This window comes from Sebastes fasciatus, chromosome 7, assembly GCF_043250625.1.
Source record: "Sebastes fasciatus isolate fSebFas1 chromosome 7, fSebFas1.pri, whole genome shotgun sequence".
Classification (NCBI taxonomy): Eukaryota; Metazoa; Chordata; class Actinopteri; order Perciformes; family Sebastidae; genus Sebastes; species Sebastes fasciatus.
The window spans coordinates 8152483-8174228 of NC_133801.1; the positions used below are offsets into that span (position 1 = coordinate 8152483).

The 21746-nt window shown below is 42.8% G+C and overlaps 1 protein-coding gene across 2 annotated transcripts in view; it reads left to right on the forward strand.

Annotated features, from left to right (window-relative positions):
• The window catches only part of dpf1 (double PHD fingers 1), a 50184-nt gene that overhangs the window by 1210 nt on the left and 27228 nt on the right, over positions 1–21746 (forward strand). The window contains exons 2-6 of one of the 2 annotated variants that reach the window (XM_074641333.1): positions 13128–13157; positions 14932–15092; positions 17064–17075; positions 17893–18020; positions 20145–20234. In XM_074641333.1, the coding sequence (XP_074497434.1) occupies positions 13128–13157; positions 14932–15092; positions 17064–17075; positions 17893–18020; positions 20145–20234 (421 nt within the window). Of the gene's footprint in view, positions 1–13127; positions 13158–14931; positions 15093–17063; positions 17172–17892; positions 18021–20144; positions 20235–21746 lie in introns of both variants that reach the window. The other variant, XM_074641332.1, reaches the window with a different exon arrangement.

Here is a 21746-nt window from a genome sequence, read left to right on the forward strand (position 1 = left end):
CAGTCTGTCTGTCTGTGTGTCTGTCAGCCTCTCTGAGATGCAGACACAGGCGACATTTCGTGCAATTTCCATGAACGACTGCCCTGCACGTGCCTGATTTGGAGAGCACTTCACAGGAGAGAGGAAACAGGAATGGCACTGATTGGGCAACTGTGATGGTATTTTAGTGTTTTGGCCACTTCACATGCCATAGCACCATATCTCAATAATAGTATCATAAAGATGAATAATTCCAAGGTTTAATTATGCTCTAATAAACTGGCATCCAGTAATGTTATGCATTGATGGGACGGGAATGGACAGGTGGACTGGATGGAGGCTGTAATGGTGGGACCTTTTGAGCTCAGAGCGTCTTCTCCTCTCCTCTATATGGGATGCTCGTCCAAGCAGAGCCAAAGTGTGGCCAGATTGCTCCCAGAGGCCCTCGCTGACACCATGTCAGGGGATTAAATTGACTGATTTGCATGTATATATTTGATACATGGTACCAGGACAGAGAAGGAGACGAGGGTGAGGTGGCAGGAAGAGAATAGGATATAGGGGGAAGAGTGAAAGGTCCAATTGGTGTCCAATTTTCAGTGGTGGTCTCACATTGATTTTAGACAAAAGAGGAAAAAGAAGACATAGTTGTCAGCCAGATGCAGACCTGCAGGGATGCTGGCACGCTGTTCCACTCCAGCGTCTGACTCTATGTGCAATAATAAAGCTGAATGTATTTATTACACAAGGCCACAGCAGTCAACGCCGCCTTTTAACACCTCGCCAACTGTATAAATGCCATCGTTACGCAGTATGGGTTTAACTACGCTTCCAGTTACCACACTGCGATCGGCTTTTAAACAAGCCCTGGTAATTAGCGTGTCTACAAACAAACTCGCTATTAGAGGCTTACAAATTAGAGACCTATCCAGCAAAATGGGGCAAAATTTGGTTCAGCGTCGGCCCTAATAGAGCGGCTGGCTGAGCGCCTGTTGTGTGCCTAACTTTGTTGAATCTCTGCGATAAATTATAATTAATTCAGTGGATGTAAATTCTGCAGGAAACGTTGCACAATTGTGTGAGTTGGAGTGTGCGTGCAGTGTGTTGGAAGGACAGTGGAGGGTTCATTTGTGTGCGAAGGCAAATCAGGGGAGGAGAGCAGCTATAGCTCCAATCTACTGGGCATTTCCCCACCAGCCTATCTCTCTGCTGGATTAGAGACTCGTTTAATCTCTCCTTCTCCTCTGCTTCCCTTTTATTCTCCTCCCTGTCCTCCCATCACCCCTGCTGCCCCGTCCTCCACGTCCCCCTCCCTCCTTCTTCATCACTTTCTCCATCCATCACTCTTTTCGCCATCTCCCTTTTGTTCAGCCATTTCCTCTCTCTGTCTCGCTCGCTCTCTCTTTTTCCCTTTTTCCTTCTTTTTTCGGCCTCAAACCATCTGAGCCCTGCAAGTCGCTTACCCTCAACAACCCCCCACCAACCACCCTCCACCATCTTTACATTGTGAATCACTACTTTAACATGCAGCAAAAAGTAGGGCTGAACGATTACAGCCAAAATGCTAACCACGAATATTATGATCAATATTGATATCACGATTATTTATCACGATTGATTTTTAGCACTTTCACATTCAAATAAACAGAGCGCTGCTTTCACTTCCATGCTGTGCTATATTCCTGCTATTGTACAAATTAGGGCTGCACGATGTTGGAAAAAACTGACATTGCAATTTTTTTTCTTCTGCTATATATATTGCAATATGAAAAAATACAGGAATATTCACCCTAACCCTTTTGTTAGCTACAATTTAAAGTTAAATGCTTCAATCTGGTGCACATCAAGATCAAAACTAGCAACAATAACAGCTAGATAAACTATTTTATGCTCTTCATTTAATCATAAACACACTGGTTGTATGGAAAATATCTATACCCAAAAGTGAAGCCAAAACATCTCGATCACCGGCCGGCTGTTGCAGAGTTTTCAATGAGCAGAATGTGCATTTTCAAACGTCAATATCGCAGGCAATCCATGTTCATTTCATTGTGGGAAGCCAAAACTGTGATCCCGATTAATATACGATTAATTGTGCAGCCCTGGCAAAAAGTACTGAAGGAAATTCTTCATGCATTTTGTCAGATCCCTTTAAATCCTGCTGGATATCTCATTTATAAGAGTTCCTTTAGAGGGATTTACTGTGGATTTAGACTATCTACTAGCAGAAAGTGGTTATAGTCGACCAAATTATACAATCTTAACATATGTTGGTCACAATTAAATTAAATCAAGAGTAGGAATTTGACTTAACAACAATAATTGCAAAGGCACAGTTGTCTGAAATAGTGCAAATGGCAGTTTCATTACTTCTTTGTGCTGGTTGGAGGGGGGAGATGTAGATAATAGTGTGCCGTGGTGTTGGCGGCGGTGGTGGTGGTGGTGGTGGCAGGGCCTATATAATATTATTTCTGCCCTGCCTCACTGAGCCGAGCTAAATGAGTTCCATGTAATAACCGGCTCTGTGTGCAAACAGCCCCGCGTGATGGCTGCAACCACAGCCTGAGCATCCATTTCTAGATCTTTCCTCCTCTTTCAATCTCTCCCTTTCATTCCCTCACTCGCTCATTTGTGCAGTATCACACACACACAAACACACAATGGGAAGCACACACAGTTCCCTCTCTTGCTCTCAGTTTTTTCCTCCATTCGTACGGGAGTAGAAGCCTGAGGTCTGATGTTTTTAAGGGTATTTCTTTTTCCTTTCATCATCCCCTTATTTAGACTTTCTATCTGTTTTACTTTTTTTTAGAAGACAGGATAGAGAGAGACAGAGAGAGAGAGAGAGAGAGAGAAAGAGAGAGACATAGATAAGTATTTTTAGCTCTATGACCTATTTCTCCAGTGCTACCTAACTGACTGTCAGTCAGCTCCACTGCTGTGGGACCGTGCGTGATTTCCAGCCAGGACATTTTTTTTGAATTTGTAGTTTTTGTTTGGTTGCAACTTGTAGTCCAAAAGGTGTGTGGAGGGAGAATTAATCAACCCAACACACAGCATTTACGTCTCTCTTGTCATTTACATTATTCCCAGCGTATTTTGTGTGTCCAGTGGATCCCTATCAGGAGTTGTTGAGGGTGGAGTCAACACAAACCAATGGCTGCTTCCCTCTGCAGCACTTTAATAAGGATACAGACCTAGAAGAAGGGGGGGATAAGAAAACACACACACATGCACTACCACGTGCACACCCAGTTACAGAGGTAGGGAATCCATCGCCATAATAAGAGGCCAAGTGCAGTGGTGATAAATCTCACCTGAAGGAGCTGTTCGGAGGCAGATTGCCTTACCCTGATGTACTGCCCTCAATACACACTGCAGCTAGCTACGGGCTATATACACCCACACACACACACACACGGGCCAGCAACACACAAACACTCAGCATGCATAAATAGGTATGCACGAATGAGAACGTGCATGCATACGTTATGGAGACGCACAAACAGGAGACATGCACACACACACACATATACAGAGAGGCCCATGATTCACAGTTTTATAGTGACTCCCAGATAACCACACCCAGTGGACGACGAGGGAGACACACACAGGAAATGAAACGCAACTCTTCATTAAAATCGCACGTAGCAGGTAACACAAACCCCTGACAGAAATGACATGATCTGTTGCACGGCTGTGCCTCTCTCGCTTTCTGTCTGTCAAATCTCTCGTCATGTTCAAATATGCAAACAGTCAGTTACACACACACACACACGCACACACACACACACTCACACACAGATGCAGTGCTGTGACAGCAATTTGAGCAAACTGACATTTTCCAGCTGGTAGTGTGGCAGACGTCCGCTCCTGCACATATACTGCCACACACACACACACACAGTGTTGTCCATCTGTCTGTCTGTCACTGTCAAACCGAGTGTGTGGCCTCTTTGTCTTCGGGACTGACATGCACTCTGTCACTACACACACTCACCCACACACACAAAGGTATGTCTGTACCTGTTTTCCTTAACTCACAATGGAGCTGGACTGCCTTAGTATGTGTGTGTGTGAGTGTGTGTGTGTGTGTGTCTTAAGGTTTCCCCTTTACAGTATATTCCAGAACTATATTTTCCAGACAGCATCTCTTCTTGCTGCTGCATCAGGGTGCACGTGTGTGTACGTGCACATGTGTGTGTGCATGTGCAGTAGGGGTGGGAATCACCAGAGGTCCTACGATATATGATCTTATTGAGATTTTAAACATTTTGCGACGTGCTGAGTATTGTGATACGATATATTGTGATATAGTATATTTGCAAATGATGCAGTTTGTCAACATCTGTTTTATCTAGGGGTGTCTAATCGTGATTAATGGAATGATTGTCCAGAGTTAATCGCGATTAATCACAAATGAATCCCACATTTTTTTATCTGTTCAAATTGTACCTTAAAGGGAGATTTGGCAAGTATTTAATACTCTTATCAACATGGGAGTGGGCAAATATGCTGCTTTATGCAAATATATGTATATATTTATTATTGGAAATCAATTAACAACACAAAACAATGACAAATATTGTCCAGAAACCCTCAAAGGTACTGCATTTAGCATAAAAAATATACTCAAATCATAACATGGCAAACTGCAGCCCAACAGGCAACAACAGCTGTCAGTGTGTCAGTGTGCTGACTTGACTATGATTTGCCCCAAACTGCATGTGATTATCATAAAGTGGGCATGTCTGTAAAGGGGAGACTCGTGGGTACCCATAGAACCCATTTTCATTCACATATCTTGAGGTCAGAGGTCAAGGGACCCCTTTGAAAATGGCCATGCCAGTTTTTCCTCCCAAAAATTTTGCATAACATTGGAGGGTTATTTAGCCTAAATGACATTCAAGCTAACATGGCATGGTTGGTACCAATGGATTCCTGAGGTTTTTCTAGTTTCATATGATACCAGTATCTTCACTCTAGCTTTAAGACCGAGTCCACTACATCCTCTGAAAGACGGAATAGTGGCCATCGGATTGTTAAGAGGTTAATATTTATATAATAAAAGATCGATACTTGACGTCTGTGTAGGGCTGTCGCGGTGAAGGAATTCCCCCTGCAGTGATAATGCTTGGCTCAACAGTGCGATATGCGGTACTATTGCCAATTTAAATTATATTTTTGTTTACAAATTATATGCAATGCATTTATCCTGTATCCTGTATATTGTTGCTTTTTTAAATAAACAAAGAGGACCATTTTAAATTGTATTAAATGCTTGATTATTGTTAAGTGCAGAACACAAGATCAGCTGAGACACTTTGGTTGCATCTGGTTGCGTTGATATATCTGCAGAAGCAAAAATGTCCGCACAAGGTAGAGTACTTGCTCTGGATATATGTGAAATATGCAGCGCACCCATTGCAAAGAGAGTAGATAGCGTGGTATTGTAATATTGCGGTTATTGCGACAGCCCTACGCTTGTGTATCGACACAATATTGCAGAGCAAAATATCGCAATACTACATGTATGCTGCATCGATTTCTCTCCCCCATCCCTTATGTGCAGCCTTCCCCACTATATTTTAGTACTCCAGCTTTCACATATAAATATATATATATTGCAGCCACTGCAGCCTAGCAATCTTCAGAAGAACAGGAAAATGTGTTCACGCGCACATGCACACACACATACAGAATGGGAGAAAAAAGACAAATCATTACAGAGAGAGAGAGAGAGAGAGAGAGAGAGAGAGAAATTGAATTGAGGGTGGTGAGGATGGGGGGGGAGGTGTAGAGGGAGGAAGGGTGGATTGGTAAGGGTTATATTGCATAGTTTAATCTGTTGAGTTCAGCCATGGAGGCTGGGTTTAGGGGGAGGGGAGGAAGGAACAGTACAGTAGTAGTAGTAGGCCGCCTGACCGTTCTCCACTCTGCACACACACACACACACACACACACACACACACAAAGCTCCAGACAACACCAATGTGTGTGTGTGTGTATACTGTATATGTGTGTGTGCACAGATGGACAACGGTGGATGAGACAGGTGTGTGGACCAGGTGTACAGACTTGAGTGTGTAGGCACAAGTGTTTTTACAGGCTTAACGCTAACCCCCCCCCCCCACACACACACAGAGCTACAGCCAGAGTCTCGCTAACACATCTAAAGTGCAAATCATTCCCATACAATCTGCCCTCAGCCCTTATGAAGCCATTTACATGTGGACTACTTCATTTCCTCCCAGTTTAATTACCTCATTTCACCCAGTTGGAATCCACCATTGAGATGAAATCCTTTGTTGCCGTTCACGTTTTTTTTTTTTGTAATTGTGGACTCATTTTCATGATTTCCTCATATTTCTCATCGGCTTTTCCAATGATACCATTTCACCTCAAGGGGGAGCCCTCTGTTTCTCTATCGGTTGGTGGAACCAGCTAATTGGTGTGGTTAATTGCACCGTAACCACAGAGTGCTACCGGCAGCCTGTGTGTTTTAGCAGAGTGTGTGGACGCAACCCTGGACTTGAGAGTATGTGCTGAAGTGGACTGCTTCTGCTGGTGAAGGATCACCCAGAGATCCAGACAATAGTACACCCAGGGTGGGCCTGGTGGGGTGGCTGTGCTTTTTAGTAAGGCTGTATGTCTACTGCCTGTCTGGAGTGTGTTTGTGTGTGTTTGTGCTCCCAGTGTTACCAGTTTCTTCAGTGTTTTCATGGAGGCCTCTCCCTCCCTGCTGTTTGCTTAGTGCAGGCTGAGGCAGACAGCTCAATGTGGGATTCATACACACACATACACACCACATGCTCCAGGCGCTCTCATTCTTCATCTAATCTTGATTTGGTGTACGTCTGTGGTTAGAGGTTTGTAATATTGTCTATATTGTGTGTGCATGCGTGTACCTCTTTGTTATGCGTGCATGCATAACAGTGTCCTTTTTTAACTATATGTCTGTACATGTATTTGGTGTCATGCATTGCTGTGTATGTGTACAGGTGTCCTTTGTGCTGTTTTTGTGCCCTTGCACAGTGCAGGCCTGTGTGATTGTCATTTCCGTCATGTCTGCCTGGACGTTTTTGGTAGTCAGCTCCAGTTTGCCGGAGAGTTGGCACGCCGCCAGTTAATTCCTGAAGCTGCTAGTGTTTCTCTCTCTGCGCTTGTGAGTCTGTGTGTGCACTCATTAGTGTAAAATATAGCTGGAATAAACCTGAAATAGAAATAGATGTTGAGGATATTACAGAAATGAAAATGATTAGAATTGTAAAATTAGTTTTCATGCACAATGAGGCGTGTACCCACAGAGTGTGTGGGTGTGTGTGTGTAGGTGCAGAATCAGGTTTCGGCTTTCCTTCATTGGCTGTGTGGTTTGATGATGGGCAGTTTGGTTTCTCGGAGCCTCTTCCTGTGGTCTGTGTTGTCAGTAACTGCTTGGTTGGTAGGACCACAGCGGCCACAGACCAGAGGGCTGCAGCCCTGAGAGTTTCCCATCCTCTTTGTAAACATGGAAATAGTAGCTGAGCCTTTCTTCCTCATTTACCTTAAAGAAATAGTTTGACACTTTGGGAAATACCCTTAATCACTTTATTGCTGAGAATTAGATAGGAAGATTCCAGCCCGGTTGCATGAAAAGGTGTGTGAATGACACGATAAAAGCGTGCAATAAGAGCGCCTTTATTGCTTTTGGCGTGTCATTTGTGCGCCATGTAGTCTGTACTGACTGCAATGTAAATCCATCTGCGTGAATACACTATGCTCAGAGATAGTGACGTAGAATAAAAAGTGAGAAAGACTGCTTGTGGCGGGCACAAACACAGGACTTTGAACCAGGAGACTGGTGTTTGAGACCTGTGATTTGTTTTGTTTATGATTAATGTTTTTTTGTGACATTTGTCACGTGTTTTCTGTACTTATGTTACGTTGTTTCCATACGCATTGTACTCTGTTTACATACTTATTTTAAGGCCTACCATGAATTTTTTCCTAAACCTAACTAAGTGGTTTTGTTGCCTAAACCTTCTGCATCTTAATATACATGTAATATTCACGTCATTGTGAAGCAAAACGTGACATTGACACGCTATCTTTGGGTGGACAGGCGGGTCCATTACGCGTTTGTTGTAATATTGGGTTGGAAGATTCATACTCTCATATAAAACAAAATATAATGTGTTAATTAATGAGCTTTAGAAGCACTGGTAGGCTGATTATTTTGTTACCTTTAGACAAAGCCAGACTAGCTGTTTCCCCCGGTTTCAAGTCTTTGTGCTAAGCTAACAGTCTCCTGGCTGTAGCTTCATATTTACCGTGCAGACATGAAACATCTCCTCGTCTAACTCAGCAAGAAAACAAATATGTGTATTTCCCACTATGTTGAACTATTCCTTTAAAGGGAAAGGTCAGGTGTTTTGAAGTGGGATTGTATGAGCTACTTATAAATAGTCAGTGTATTACCTACAGTAGATAACAGTCGGCAAGCCCCCAGATTGGAAGCAGACAGGAGTTACCGCACGGAACAAAAGCAATGTACTGCTTTGGACAGGGCCGGCAGCAAAACGTATTTTAGCCACTTAAAAGAAAGGCCCACCTAAAAAAATCAATACCTGTTTAAGTGTACGCTATATTTACAATATTTTTGCTGGTTTACCTTGCTGTGAGACAGCTATACGGTCTATGTTTACGACGGGGAACTGAAGCCTTTATCTGTGCTCTCGCGAAAAGCAATCAGACTCCATTGAAAAGAAACAGTAATTTTACCTCACAGAACACAGGAGTTGCTCGTCTACCGCTGCCTCGATCGGTTAATTTGTTTGTGCTTTTGTGTGACTTTGGTTAGTTCAGATTCACTCAAATCACACAATAGCACAAACAAACAAATCTGCGAGGTAAAATTACAGTTTTTTTCAATGGAGTCTGGTGGCTTTGGCTGTTAAGTACGTTTTATAACTCCACTTCAAAACGCCCAAACTATCCCTTTAAGTGTCTGCTATGCTACCATGTACAATTCACCAGCACTTAGCTAATGCTTTGTCTTTAGGCCTACATTTAGACAGGAGTCAGGACTCATAGCTACTGATGAACTCAGCAGTGGCTTTTCCAAAGCCACTCTGTCACCCATCTGAGCAGAAATTAGAGATTTTTTTAAGCTCTCTCTGTTTCACACGCAGGTCCATGAGGGAGTATCAGGGTGCTGAATTAAGAATTTTCTTTGCTTTTCTACTTAGCGAAGCCGGCCGGCATAATGAGAGATTTGAGGGAATGTTTGCTGATTGCGCTCTCTCACGCTGTCGCCACCCCTTCACTGTGATTTCTGAATCAAATCTAAGAGCTGAAAATTATTATTTTTACAAATTGATGTTGAGAATCTGATTTCCTCTGGTGGCTATTTGCAGAGCATCGTGAATTAAGGGGTTCATGGTCTAGAAAAATGTGCCTGCAGCAGCCCTCTTTTAAACAGCAGAGAGCCAAAAGATGAAGTGATGTGAAGAAGTGTCATCAGTGAGTCTTTTCACAGGTCATCCTGCTCCGTTACTGCAGACTTTTCTCTCTTTGTCCATCCTCTCCTGTCTTACTTTGTGTCCCTTTCTCTCTCTACCTCAGTGGATGTCACGTTCCTCTTTCTCATTCTGCTCATCTCATTCCTCCATTTCTCTTTCTTCAAGTGTCTTCTCCCAACTTTCTCTTTGCGTACCTCCCTCTCAGCCTGCACTCGGAGTGCCTCGGCTCTCCTCCCGTACGAGCCTCCAAACAGGCAAACAGTCATGCAGCTCTCCTATCACAATATAATGAGATTGGGAGCGCCCAAATTGAAAGAAGCCATTTTCTACAGCTGTCAACTTATTATCGAGAGACTCATTCTCCTCTAAAGGCAGCGGAGGAGAGAGGGATGAAGGTGATGGAGGGATGGAGGAGAGCGGGTTTGAAGTGAGAGGGGTGCAGAGGGAGGAGGCGGGTAGGGGGGGCTCGAGCTGTTTTACATTTTGAATCTTTTTTTTCCTTCTCTCTGGTATTTCAGTTTGGTCACTTTTAGTAGAGCCTTGAAGTCTTTTATTCACCATGTTCCTCTTAATATTTAAAAAAGCAGCTGTGTTATTTGAATGTATGTGATTGTCTGAGCACCTCTCAGTGTGTGTGAGTGTCTCCTCATGACTATTTATATGCAAACAGTAGGTATATTTGTGTCTGAGGGAATGCTTGTCTTTCTATTTTAGCCAGGCGTCTGCAGGTACAAACTCTGATTTAAAATTCAAGCATTTAGGTGTTGCTTTTATCCGCAGTGCCTGATAATGGGGAAGCAGTGTCTGACTGGCTGTAACCTGCTATTTTCTGGACAGGCCTCTATGCTGCTCTGTTCGTCATTTGTTTATTGTAAGCTACAGGGAGGATCGCTGGCACAGCACTTAAGCAAAGTGAAATGAGGTGAGGGAAAGTTCTGGTAACGCACCTCCGACGCGTCCATATAATACTCAATTGGTCATACACGCACAGAAACACAGTCTCTTCAGCAGCAAGCGAGCAGCTCATTCCCAGCGACACATTAAGAGACACGAGCACAGCGTGCTCCACGTATTGACACCCCGATCACATCCTTTAAATGTCACACGTCCAGCGACGGCCCGCAAGGTTGCAGAACTGGTTTAGGAGGTTTTAAAGATGCCACGCACAAGCTGTCAGGCCTCAGCAGCATCTGCTGGCGTCTGACAGCTGAGGGGAATTTTTAGTTTATTGTTCTTGACATTTTCACGAGCTTCTTTCCAACACCTTTCTTCATTTGAAAAATCAGCTTTAATCCAGTTTAAGGATATTAAAGTGTAAATAATCTTCTTTTTGTTTGAATGTCTTCTAAAAAAAAAAATCACATCTTTTCAAATCAAATTTTCCTTTTATTCTTCTCAAAGACGATTATCTGCTCTGTTTGTACCTTCACAGTGTGTTGTTGTGGCAGATTACTACTATTATAATACTATTAATAAGCACCTCAGCCAAGGAGGCTTTTAGTCCAGCGAGTTTGTTTGATTTTTGTCTGTTAATTAGCAAAAACTTTTTCATAGTCAAATTTGGTACAAATTTAAGACTTGGGTCAAGAAGTAACTGATTCGACTTGGTGCATATAATGCTATTATGTTCTCTTTTTTTCTTTTAAAAAGGCATTTTATGCCTGTAAAAGAAAAAAAAATTCTCCTGGATTCCTTGGATCACGATGAATCCATCAGCATAAGTTTTTAATTTTTAATTATTGCAAACCTGTTCTTTCACAACAACACATTTAATTAAATATCTACCAAATTTGGCACATAATGCATAAGCCATTATTTGCCAAGTTCTTTTAGATGTAGCCTGTATTTATAGGATTAAAACTCCAGCAAAATACTTGATGTTTATTTCGTTTCGGCTTGTTGCCTTCATCAGGGAATAGATCAGCTCTATCTCATTCCCAGTGCGTCAAACACCGAGGCTTTGTCACGGCCGTCGGCATGCACTGCACACGGCACCCTTTAGCAGCGGTATGAGACGCGCCAGGCTTTCCGTTAACTACAATGTTAAACCATTCCCCGCAACAGTAAACGCGCAGAGAAGTGCGCCGGGAGTGTAGTGATGTAGTTTAAAGAGCGAAAAGACACACACCTTGAGGTGGATGGGTTCAACAAACATAAGGCTTTCATCCGGGAGACCGCTGTTCGCGTCCCGTGTGTTAAGTTTCACTTTCACGTTACAATCAGCTGTTAGTTCGTGTCCCGTGTTCACAACGTTCAGTTTCATTTTCACTTTACAAACGCTGTAGTTTTAAACCCAACCATATCTTTTTTTTCCTAAACCTAACTAAGAAGTGGTAAAAGTGACACCAAGGGGCGAGTTGGGATGAGAATGTGTTGGAGCCTATTTAAAGGGGAACGCCACTGATTTTACACATCAGAGTGTATTTACAGGTGTTGGAGATCGGAACAAGCCTTTTGTGGCTCCAGCTGCGTGAAGCCTGATAAACGTCCTCATGTGAAGTCGATTGAGTCAGCGTCGGTTGGGGCTGAAAACTTTGAAAATTTAAAAAATCTGGGCATGTGTAGTTAGAAAGAAGTGAGCGCACCAGACCTCTGAAGCCTTATCGCCTCCTCTCCTCATCTCTGCTTGAGGCTAGACGCTTAAGGCTATTGTAGGAGCCAAAATGTGCATTTAGCCTTTATTGTTTATTATTATTTTGTTCAGGCTGCACACGTTCCTTTGGTTAGTAAGGTTGGTTTTGTTTGATAGTAGTCGCTACAGCTACGTTAGCCGCTACTAGTATAACACACACCGAATGTCCGACTGAACCAAAGAGTATAGAAGCAAAGAGATGAAAACTAGGGTGTTTTTTGAGCCGCTGCCACCAATTTGGACTGAAAACGCTTATTATATATTGAATATTTTATTGTTTAACACAGGCCATTTTGGTAGAATATGACAATAGATTTGAAATAATTAAGTTCTCCTTTTGTACGGCACTTTTTAGGCGGACACTTTACTGGCGTCCGGTAGTCGCTTTCAGTCCAAAATGATGGAAGTGTAGCTCTGCTTCTGGGCGCTGATGTTGCAATGGACCGTACAATTAACTTTCACTTCTTGGCAATATACGTTCTTTGACTGAACTGTAGGCAGTCGAGTTGCATTTTGGGTAATGTAGGCGTCCTGCTGTACTATTTTTTTAATCTTTTTAACTGTCCATTGTGATTGTGACGATGTTATAGGACGAGTGCAATGCTACATCGGCTGCATCGCACTGTTGTTGTTACTGTATGTTGGCCCAGCACTGTAGCTCTGCGTGTGTGTGTGTAGCTGTAGTTTTGTGTGTCTTGTATCTACCGTCTGTATAGCAGAGTGACCTTGATGTCTGCACTCAGCAGGAAGACACTAGAGAGGAGTGATTAACAGGAGAGAGACAAAGACAAGAGGGAGAAGTGCGAAGAAAGATGCAAATTAACAACAAAAAAAAGAAGTGTGTAGCGAGAGATGGGCAGAGTGTGAAACATGCAACAAGAGCGACAGAGTGAAGGAAAGATTTTGTAAAAGACTGAGAAGAGGGAGAGAGGAAGTAGGGTGGAGTGGAGGAGTGACTCACCACACATCCATTGGTTTTTTTCTTCTTCTCCTTCTTCTTCTTCTTCTCCCTACAGGCAATCTGGAGGTGCAGTCATCAAGAACAGGTAAGAGGGGAGGGGGATGAGGGATGGGAGGGATGGGAAGGATGGGAGGGAGGAACAAAGAGACGAATATTACACTGCATGTTAATCAAACTCACACTTGTACAGGTGAGAACATACAGTGCATGAATTGTGCTCACAGTGAAAAATGTGTTACTGTACAGCATGTGTGTGGTTTTAACAGTGTGTAGTTGGCAGCTTGTCCGCTGTGACCCGGGTTAATAGGACTGCGCCTACACACACTCAAACACACACATCATGACTGACCACTCAATGCCCCTTTTGACTTACACACATGCATGCGTCCTCAGAAGTGTGTGTAGCTATAAAGGGACAGTTTTGAAGTGGGGTTGTGTGAGGTACTTGTCCATAGTCAGTATATTACCTACAGTAGATGACGGTCGGCACGCCCCCAGGTTGGAGAAGCAGACAGGAGTTACTGCACGGAAACAAAGCACTGTACTGCTGTGCACGGGGCAGCAGTAAAACGCATTTTAGCCACCTAAAAGAAAGACTCACCTAAAAAAAACAATATCAGTTTAAGTGTACTCTGTATTTAGAATATTTTCAGAAGATAACCTTGCTGTGAGATAGTTATACAGTCTGTGTTTACGATGGGGAACTGAAGCCGTATTCTATTCTCTCACCAAAAGCAATCAGACTCCACAGGAGTTGCTGTTCTACCGCTGCCTCGATCGGTTAATTTGTTTGTGTTATTGTGTGACTTTGGTTAGTTCAGATTCACCCAAGTCACACAATAACACAAACAAACAAATCTGTGAGGAGAAATTACAGGTTTTTTCCAATGGAGTCTGGTGGCTTTAGCGAGAATACCTGGATACAATAACTATTTGGCCGATAGCCGATACCGATGTTTTTGTTTATTTTGTTTTTGCTGTTATTTATTCCCCTTTTGTGCCAGGGGAACAAAGCCCTCTTCATTATAAAAAAATGAGCTGTTTTAAAGTCATTCAGCATTTCATTACAGTCTTTGAATGAGCACAAATTCAATTACAGATTTAAGAATTTATTTAATTAAATACTTTAATATAACCTTCTTTCACATGAAAAATATTCTTTTTAAATACAAAAAAAACATTTTATTTTAAATTGAATTGGTTTGGATTCACCAAAGTCACACAATAGCACAACTAACTGATTGAGGCAGTGGAAGACCAGTAACCCTAATGTTCTGCGAGGTAAAATTACAGTTTCTTTCAATGGAGTCTGATGGCTTTGAAGAGAGCATTGATGGATACAACGGCTTCAGTTCCCCGTCAGAAAGGGCTGTCTGACCGCAAGATAAAGCGCTGAAAATATTCTAAATATAGCGTACACTTAAACTGATATTGATTTTTTTAAGTGGGCCTTTCTTTTAGGTGGCTAAAATACGTTTCGCTGCCGGCCCCGTCCACAGCAGTACATTGCTTTGTTTCCGAGCGGTAACTCCTGTCTGCTTCTCCAAGCTGGGGGCGTGCTGACCGTCATCTACTGTAGGTAATACACTGACTATGGTGTACTTCATACAACCCCACTTCAAAACAGCAACTATCCCTTCAAGCTTGCACACACACACAAAACTTTGCCCTACCCACGTCCATGAAAGTTCCTTTTTTGACACACAGGCATGCTGTGCTTTTGGCATCCTGTTCCCCTGCTAATGTTGGACTGTATTCCCATTTCGTTCTTCACCTTTGACCCCCTCACACCCTCCCTCTTTCTATTCTCCCTCCTCCTCCTCCTCCTCCTCCTCCTCCTCCCTTCTTTATCCTCTCAGTCTTGGTGAGGAGTTCTATAAGGAGGCCATTGAACACTGTCGCAGCTACAATGCCCGTCTGTGCGCCGAGCGCTCCATGCGTCTCCCCTTCCTGGACTCCCAGACCGGCGTGGCCCAGAGCAACTGCTACATCTGGATGGAGAAGAACCACCGTGGACCAGGTGTGTGTCTCTGAGGGTGTGTGAGGTGTGTGTTGTCAGAATAAAGTGGCGAGTGGCTGTCTGAGGCTGGAGGAGCTCTTCAGAGCACTCCTCTTTGTTGGAGGTGTGTGCGTTGTTGTTTACCAGCTGTTGTGCTACACAAATTATTTTCTCCACTCATTTGTCCCGCGGCTTCCTTCCTTCCTCTGCTCTGCTTGTTTCTGTCTCGTTTTCCTTCCTCTCCCCGCTCCCTCATTTCCTCCCCCTCTTTTCCAGGCCTCCTACCTTTCACACCTCAACTTTTTTTTTTTTTTAAACTTTCCCCAACGGGTGTTTCCTCATTGCTTTCTCTTTTTCTCTGTAACATCAGTGTATTTTGGCAGTGAATCAGACACCCCTGTAGGCAATGATACGCCGCTGGCACCAACTATTCCACAGAGAGAGTGTGTGTGCGTGTGTGTGTGTGTGTGTGTGTGTGTGTGTGTGTTTGTGCACTTGTGCAAGAGTGTGTTAACGATTTGAGTTTGTAGGCTTTGTCTGGTGTCTGCCAGTACAATTCTTTTGTTTGTTAGTTTGCTAGTTTTTAGTTATAACTTGATTTGCATAGAATAGTATTGAATTAAATTGAGAATTGAATTGATTAACATTGATTATTTTCCACAACCAACAAAAAGTAGTTTATAAATAAAAAAAAACATTAATAACGACAACAGACAACTATTTACATCACAGCCATTTATATTTATAGCCATGCCAGACTGAAATATCTCAACAACTATTAGCACCCGGTTGCACGAAAAGGCGTATGAATGACATGATAATGCACAAGGCAGGAGCGTGCAATAACAGTGCAGTGCTGGCTTTAGACGAGTCATTTGTAAACCATGTAGTCTGCACTGACTGCAATGTAAACACATCATGTAAATATGCTACGCACAGCGCTAGTGACGTAATATAAAAGTGAGAAAGACGTTGGTCACATGTTACTGTACGTTGATTCCCTACGAATTTTACATAGTTAACGTTCTTATTTTAAGGCCAACTACGATGTTTTCCTAAACCTAACTTAGTGGCTTTGTTGCTCCCTGCTGGTACTTCACCTTCATACACGCATGTAATATTCCCGCCTCGGTGACACTGACATGCTATCCTCTGGTGGACAGGCAGGTCTATTACACGCTTTGGAGTGATACCAGGTTACTATTTGATGGATTAAGATATCATTTTGTACAGATATTCATTGTCTCCAGAGGATGAATTCTGACATTTGTGGGTAAGAGTGAGATGTCCCGACAACTATTGGATGAAATTCCATGAAATTTGGTTCATAAATCCATGTCCCTCTCAGTTTAAATTCTAATAACTTTGGTGATCATTTAGTGCTAATAGAGTGCTGCAAGGGCGATGTTGATTTTTGGAGGCCAACAAGGAAGTTAGCTTTGCACTGGTGCCATCGACAAATGGGATTTTTCCATTGGGTTTGGGATTATTGCAGAAAATAAGCTCTGTGACAAACAAACGTTTATGATACTTCAGCAAGATAATCTTCACAAATGAACACCACTTTACGTTAGGCTATAAACGAACTACACCACGGTCGCATGACTTCACATCACCAGAACTAAGCTAATGACGGACTAGTGTTTAGTGTGATGACGTTTAGTAGTCTCATTTAGCCACTTGTTAGCAACCGCCATTTTTAAGACAAGTAAAAGCTTTAAAATTCAAGAGTGAACCACAGACCTAATTTCATGCATCTAACTACAAACTCATTGACTTCCAGACGAGGGAACCAGAAGAGCTAAAACACTAACTCATTCCCGGGTTTTAGGACTCATTCCTGCAGCACTCTATTCCCAAATGTTAGCACTCTAACTCAGTCAACTAAGATGTGTTAGCATTTAGCTTAAAGCACTGTGTTTTTTTTTGTTAAAGTATGAATCGTGGCATTATGTCTTTTAACCAAGCTGTGTATTTTATTCTGTGTTTCAGGTCACGCCCCAGGTCAGTTGTACACATATCCCGCTCGATGCTGGCGCAAGAAGAGACGGCTAAACATCCTGGAGGACCCGCGGCTTGTACCGATCGAGTTCAAGATCGGTAATTAAGGAGCTCTTTTGATATCTTTTACCGCCGACTACGGTTGGAAAAATCATCTATGTCCCCGAGATTTAGCAATTTGGTGTTTTTGAAAATCAAGAATAAAGTCAATTTATTTGTCCCAAGTGGGCAATTTGTGCTGCAGCGAGTATAAAACACATCAAACATACAGCATAGAGACACATTTAGAATAAAGATCTGTGAGTTTGAGCAATGTTTGGCTGCTCACCATGATTTTAAATGACTGGCCCACTAGCGAGGTGGGGTTAAGATGTATTTTGCTCCTGTAAATTCAAAAGGTCACAAAATATCACCACCTCCACTTTTTTCTACCTTTTAAATAACTTCAATGGTTCACGGCTTCATTACTGAGCTTTGTGTTTGTATCGTAATTGAAAGAAAGTCTTATGTGTAGTCATAGTTTTTAGAATACATTTGAATATTTGGCTCATTTACTGACACCCTAGCAGGTGGTTATATGAAGAGAAAACATCGGTGAAGAATATGTAAACACGTCCCACAAGCAATACACGATTGTGTGATATTTCAGGCAAATTGCGGACGATTACTTCCGCGTCTGTACACTGCAGAAGCTGAAGTCGTTGTGCTGTCGTGAACCAGCCAAATTTAGTATCCTCGGGGCACTGTCAGCTCAACTGAGCATGTCAGCATGATTGTGAGATCTCTGCTGTTTTCTGATTGTAATTGTCTCATTCTCCAGACTACGAGGCTTCTCTAAAGAAGGAGGGGGGCATCCCAGATGGTCCCGTGTTGGAGTCGCTGCTCGCCGGGGAAACCCTGGACAAGAAGGTAGAAACCAAGGAAGAAGAGCCAATGAGCGAGTGTCAGGTGAGACTCTCGTTTCTCTTTCTTCCCCCTCTCTCTCTCTCTCTCTTCTGTACTTTGTTGTTATTCTTATGTCAGACTGTCTCTTACTCTTTTTATCTGTCTTGTATTACCCTCTGTGTTTGTGTTTCTTTGTCTGTCTCTGCCTTTGTCTCTCTATGTGTTTTGGCGGTGACACAGCCTCCCGCGGCTCTGACAACTCCCTCCTGGCACCGTGTGTGCGTGCTTGTGATTTGTGTGCGATGCACTGCAGTCATTCTCGGTGTTTTACCGGGATTCCTCTCACGTGTTTTACAGGCCAACCTCGTGGACAATTATTTTAGGGTCGTTTGAGGGAAGACGATCCAACTCTTTGTTCTTTGTCATCGTTTATGACAGAATGTTGCAGTCAGTAACTTCTGAGCAAAAACTTCATCTGGCCGGCGTCACCAGCTCAAGGCAGTGGCTCTTGAAACCAGATGGACTGCTTATCCATCAGTTGAGTGAGTGGCCCTCACAGTGGCCCTCAGAGTGGCCCTTTGACAGATAGAGAAGTGTGTAGGGCCTCTAATCCAGGGCTTCCCCTGACTCCAGCCCAGCCAGGCATGACGTCAACACGCTGCCCCGTCATAGCTCCATGTGCAAACTTAACTCTGCCACAAACACAATCAGATTAATGTGTTTTAACATAAAGCTAAAAGCATCTTGTCCTAAATCCATGAAGTTCAGTGTATTCGTCCTATGTTTCCTCATATGAATATTACGGTTCGTGTGATATATTACAGAATTTTTTGTGCGTTTTCCTACGAATGTCCAGCAACACGTGACAATTTCCACTCATTACATGCATACAGTATTTTCAAAATAAACTTCCGTCTTCATAGAAAACAACTTGGTTAGCTCTAGGGAACAAAACGTATTGGTTAGGTTTAGGAAAAGATCGTGGCTTGGGTTAAAAGAACACTGGAAGTGGCATTACATAAGTACGGACGAAATCAACGTTGACTTCTGGTTTCACACATGATACGAGGAGCAGTCTCTCTCTGTTTTTTTGACCCACCCATCCACCGTGACTTCCTCCCTACATGGCGTTTGTCGCTCTTTATACTTACTGCTTCACAATTACGTGAATTACATACAAATTGATTTTGTGGGATATATATGAATAACAGTGCATCACTTTTCATAGGTATAGGTTCGTATGATATCTTGTGAAAAGTTATTCCTCATTTTTCAAGCGTTTTCAGACGAATTGCTACGTGTTGCTACGTGTCAATTTCTGCTCATTACATGCATACAGTCTTTTCAAAACTTCCGTCTTCACAGGAAACAACTTCATTAGGTTTAAGCAACAAAACTACTTAGTTAGGTTTGGGAAAAGATCGTGGAAATGGCGTTACTTAAGTATGGAAATTACGTGACTCGCACAGGATACGAACACCGGTCTCCGGGGCAAAAGTCTGGTGTTTTTTTACCCACCCTGACCTCCTCCCGACACGGTGTTTGTTGCTCTTTATACTTGCTGGTTCACGATTACGTGGATTACATACAAACTGATTTCATGGGACATATACGAATTACAGTGCATAACTTTTCATAGGTAGCGGTGCATGAGAACAGCCTGATTTGTCATGTGTTTTGTCTGATTTGTCTGTTAATTTCTCATTAAAGAAATTAACAATGTTGTATTATGGGAAATGTAGGATCCAGTGTTTTTGGAGTTTGACCCATATTAGGGACTAAGAATCAGGATATCTTGACCTCTGTTGCTTGATTATTTCTCTTAATGTACCTCTTGTGAGTCCCCTATCTTACATAAGTGCAGTACTAAATTGTGTGGTGTACCCCTTTAATGTAAGAAGTCTTAAATCAAATCGTTTATTTCATTTAAATGGAGACACATTTGGCTATATTTAATGGTAATAGTTCTGCTGTGCTCTTAAGATCATTTCCTGCACTGCGATTATGTGAATACTCTCAAACCAGCAGGAAGACAAGCAATTTCATGACATGGGTTCAAGCAAGTAGAGACCGAGATGGTTGAGGGGAAAGCAAAGAAAGAGGGGAAAAGTAAAAAAGGAGAGGAAACTAACTAAGCTGTCTGACAGTCCATCTGTTTCTCTCGCTCTGTCTGTATCTCATCCGTAGAAGCTGCTGGTCGGGGATTTCCCTCATGAGCTGGAAACGGACGAGATGGAGGAAGACGTCCCGAAACGCAAGAACCGTACCAAAGCACGGGTCAGACATCAATGACATCTCTTTTTTTTTTACCCCTGGTCATTTTATACTGAACTAGCAAGCCACGAGAGAAACTGTTTGGCTGTCGGTGTAGAAGAGTGAAGCTGTAGGGAAACCAAAGTCTCATCAAGCTTATCAAGCTCAGAGTCAAACTGCGATGTGAAAGTTCAGCGTCCTGCCTGTCAGACACAGAGAATAAGGAGTTCTCATTTAGATTAGATTATAAAATGACAGCCCCTAAGTTATTCTGATTTAAACTTCGACGGAATCTGCTTCATTTGCACAACTCATATAAGCGTAGTGTAAGGTCCAGATACACCAAAACGACACCAAAGAACTAGCGGCGACGAAGGCCGACTGTTGCATCGCTCCACGACATATGTGTCTTGGCCAAAAAGTTGCACTTGAACACACCGCAAAGACTACAGCCGACGGCCAACTAGTACGTACGTCCTGCACCTGCGTGAGAGGAAATAACTCTCCACACCAGCAGGTCGCGGTAGTCTGTATTCAAAAAGGGAAATCGGAAGAATTTCAACATGTTGAATTGGCCAAAAGCCACCGAAACAGGGTGTGTGACATCTCTTCCTAATCGGACGCGATGCGAACGAGTGAACATCAGATTGTTTCAGTTTTTCCCCAATGAAGATGTCCTAACCTGCTCCGTGCGTCAGCGAAACAGGCTGAGCGACGTGTCACTTGTTTGAAAAATTACTCGCCCTGGTTCTATTTATGTGAGGTTTCACACACCTGGAACGTATTTTAATAGGTCAAAATCAACGCTGCCAGCAACTGACAGCTAATCAATATTGCGCTCTCTGTGTAATAGTCGGTGACATCGCTCGTAGTATATCTAAACAATTTTTCGCGCTCCATTCGCTAGAATTCGCTCACTTGCTGCATGTTAGGAAGAGGTGTCAGGGTAAGAGTCCTGTGTTGCTGGTGTCAAATGAATATGACAAGGATTAAGCATCTATTCTATACACACGGAGAAATTGCATCAACAGAAATGGCACTTTTTTTTCTAAATCCTGGTCTGAGGTCATAATAGATTTAATTTATTGTGACTTCTCAGTATTCCTGAGTCTGTAGTGAAATGTCATCTGACAACCCAACAGTTATTACAGAGAATAAATGCAAATGGATCCAGAGATTTAAATCACGCTGGGACGACCTGCTTTTTTTTAACAACTTTGATTAGATCAGACAGGTATTTTTTTTCCCCGACTCTTTTTGGGGCGTCCTATGGGAAGATAATCAAGTGTTAACAATGTATTCTGAAAATCATCACACACACATACACACATGCTCACACACACAGACACCAGGGTTGCTAATTGGAGCTGTTGCTCCCCTGCTAGGTGTCATCAGCCCCCTCCTGCTGGAAGTGGAGCTTTACACTGAGAGCAGATGATTACAGAGGAATGCAAACGCAAGTGTGTGGTTGAGTGTGTGTGTGTGTGTGCGTGTGTGTGTGCGTGTGTGTGTATAGACACTTGAACAAGTGAGAAG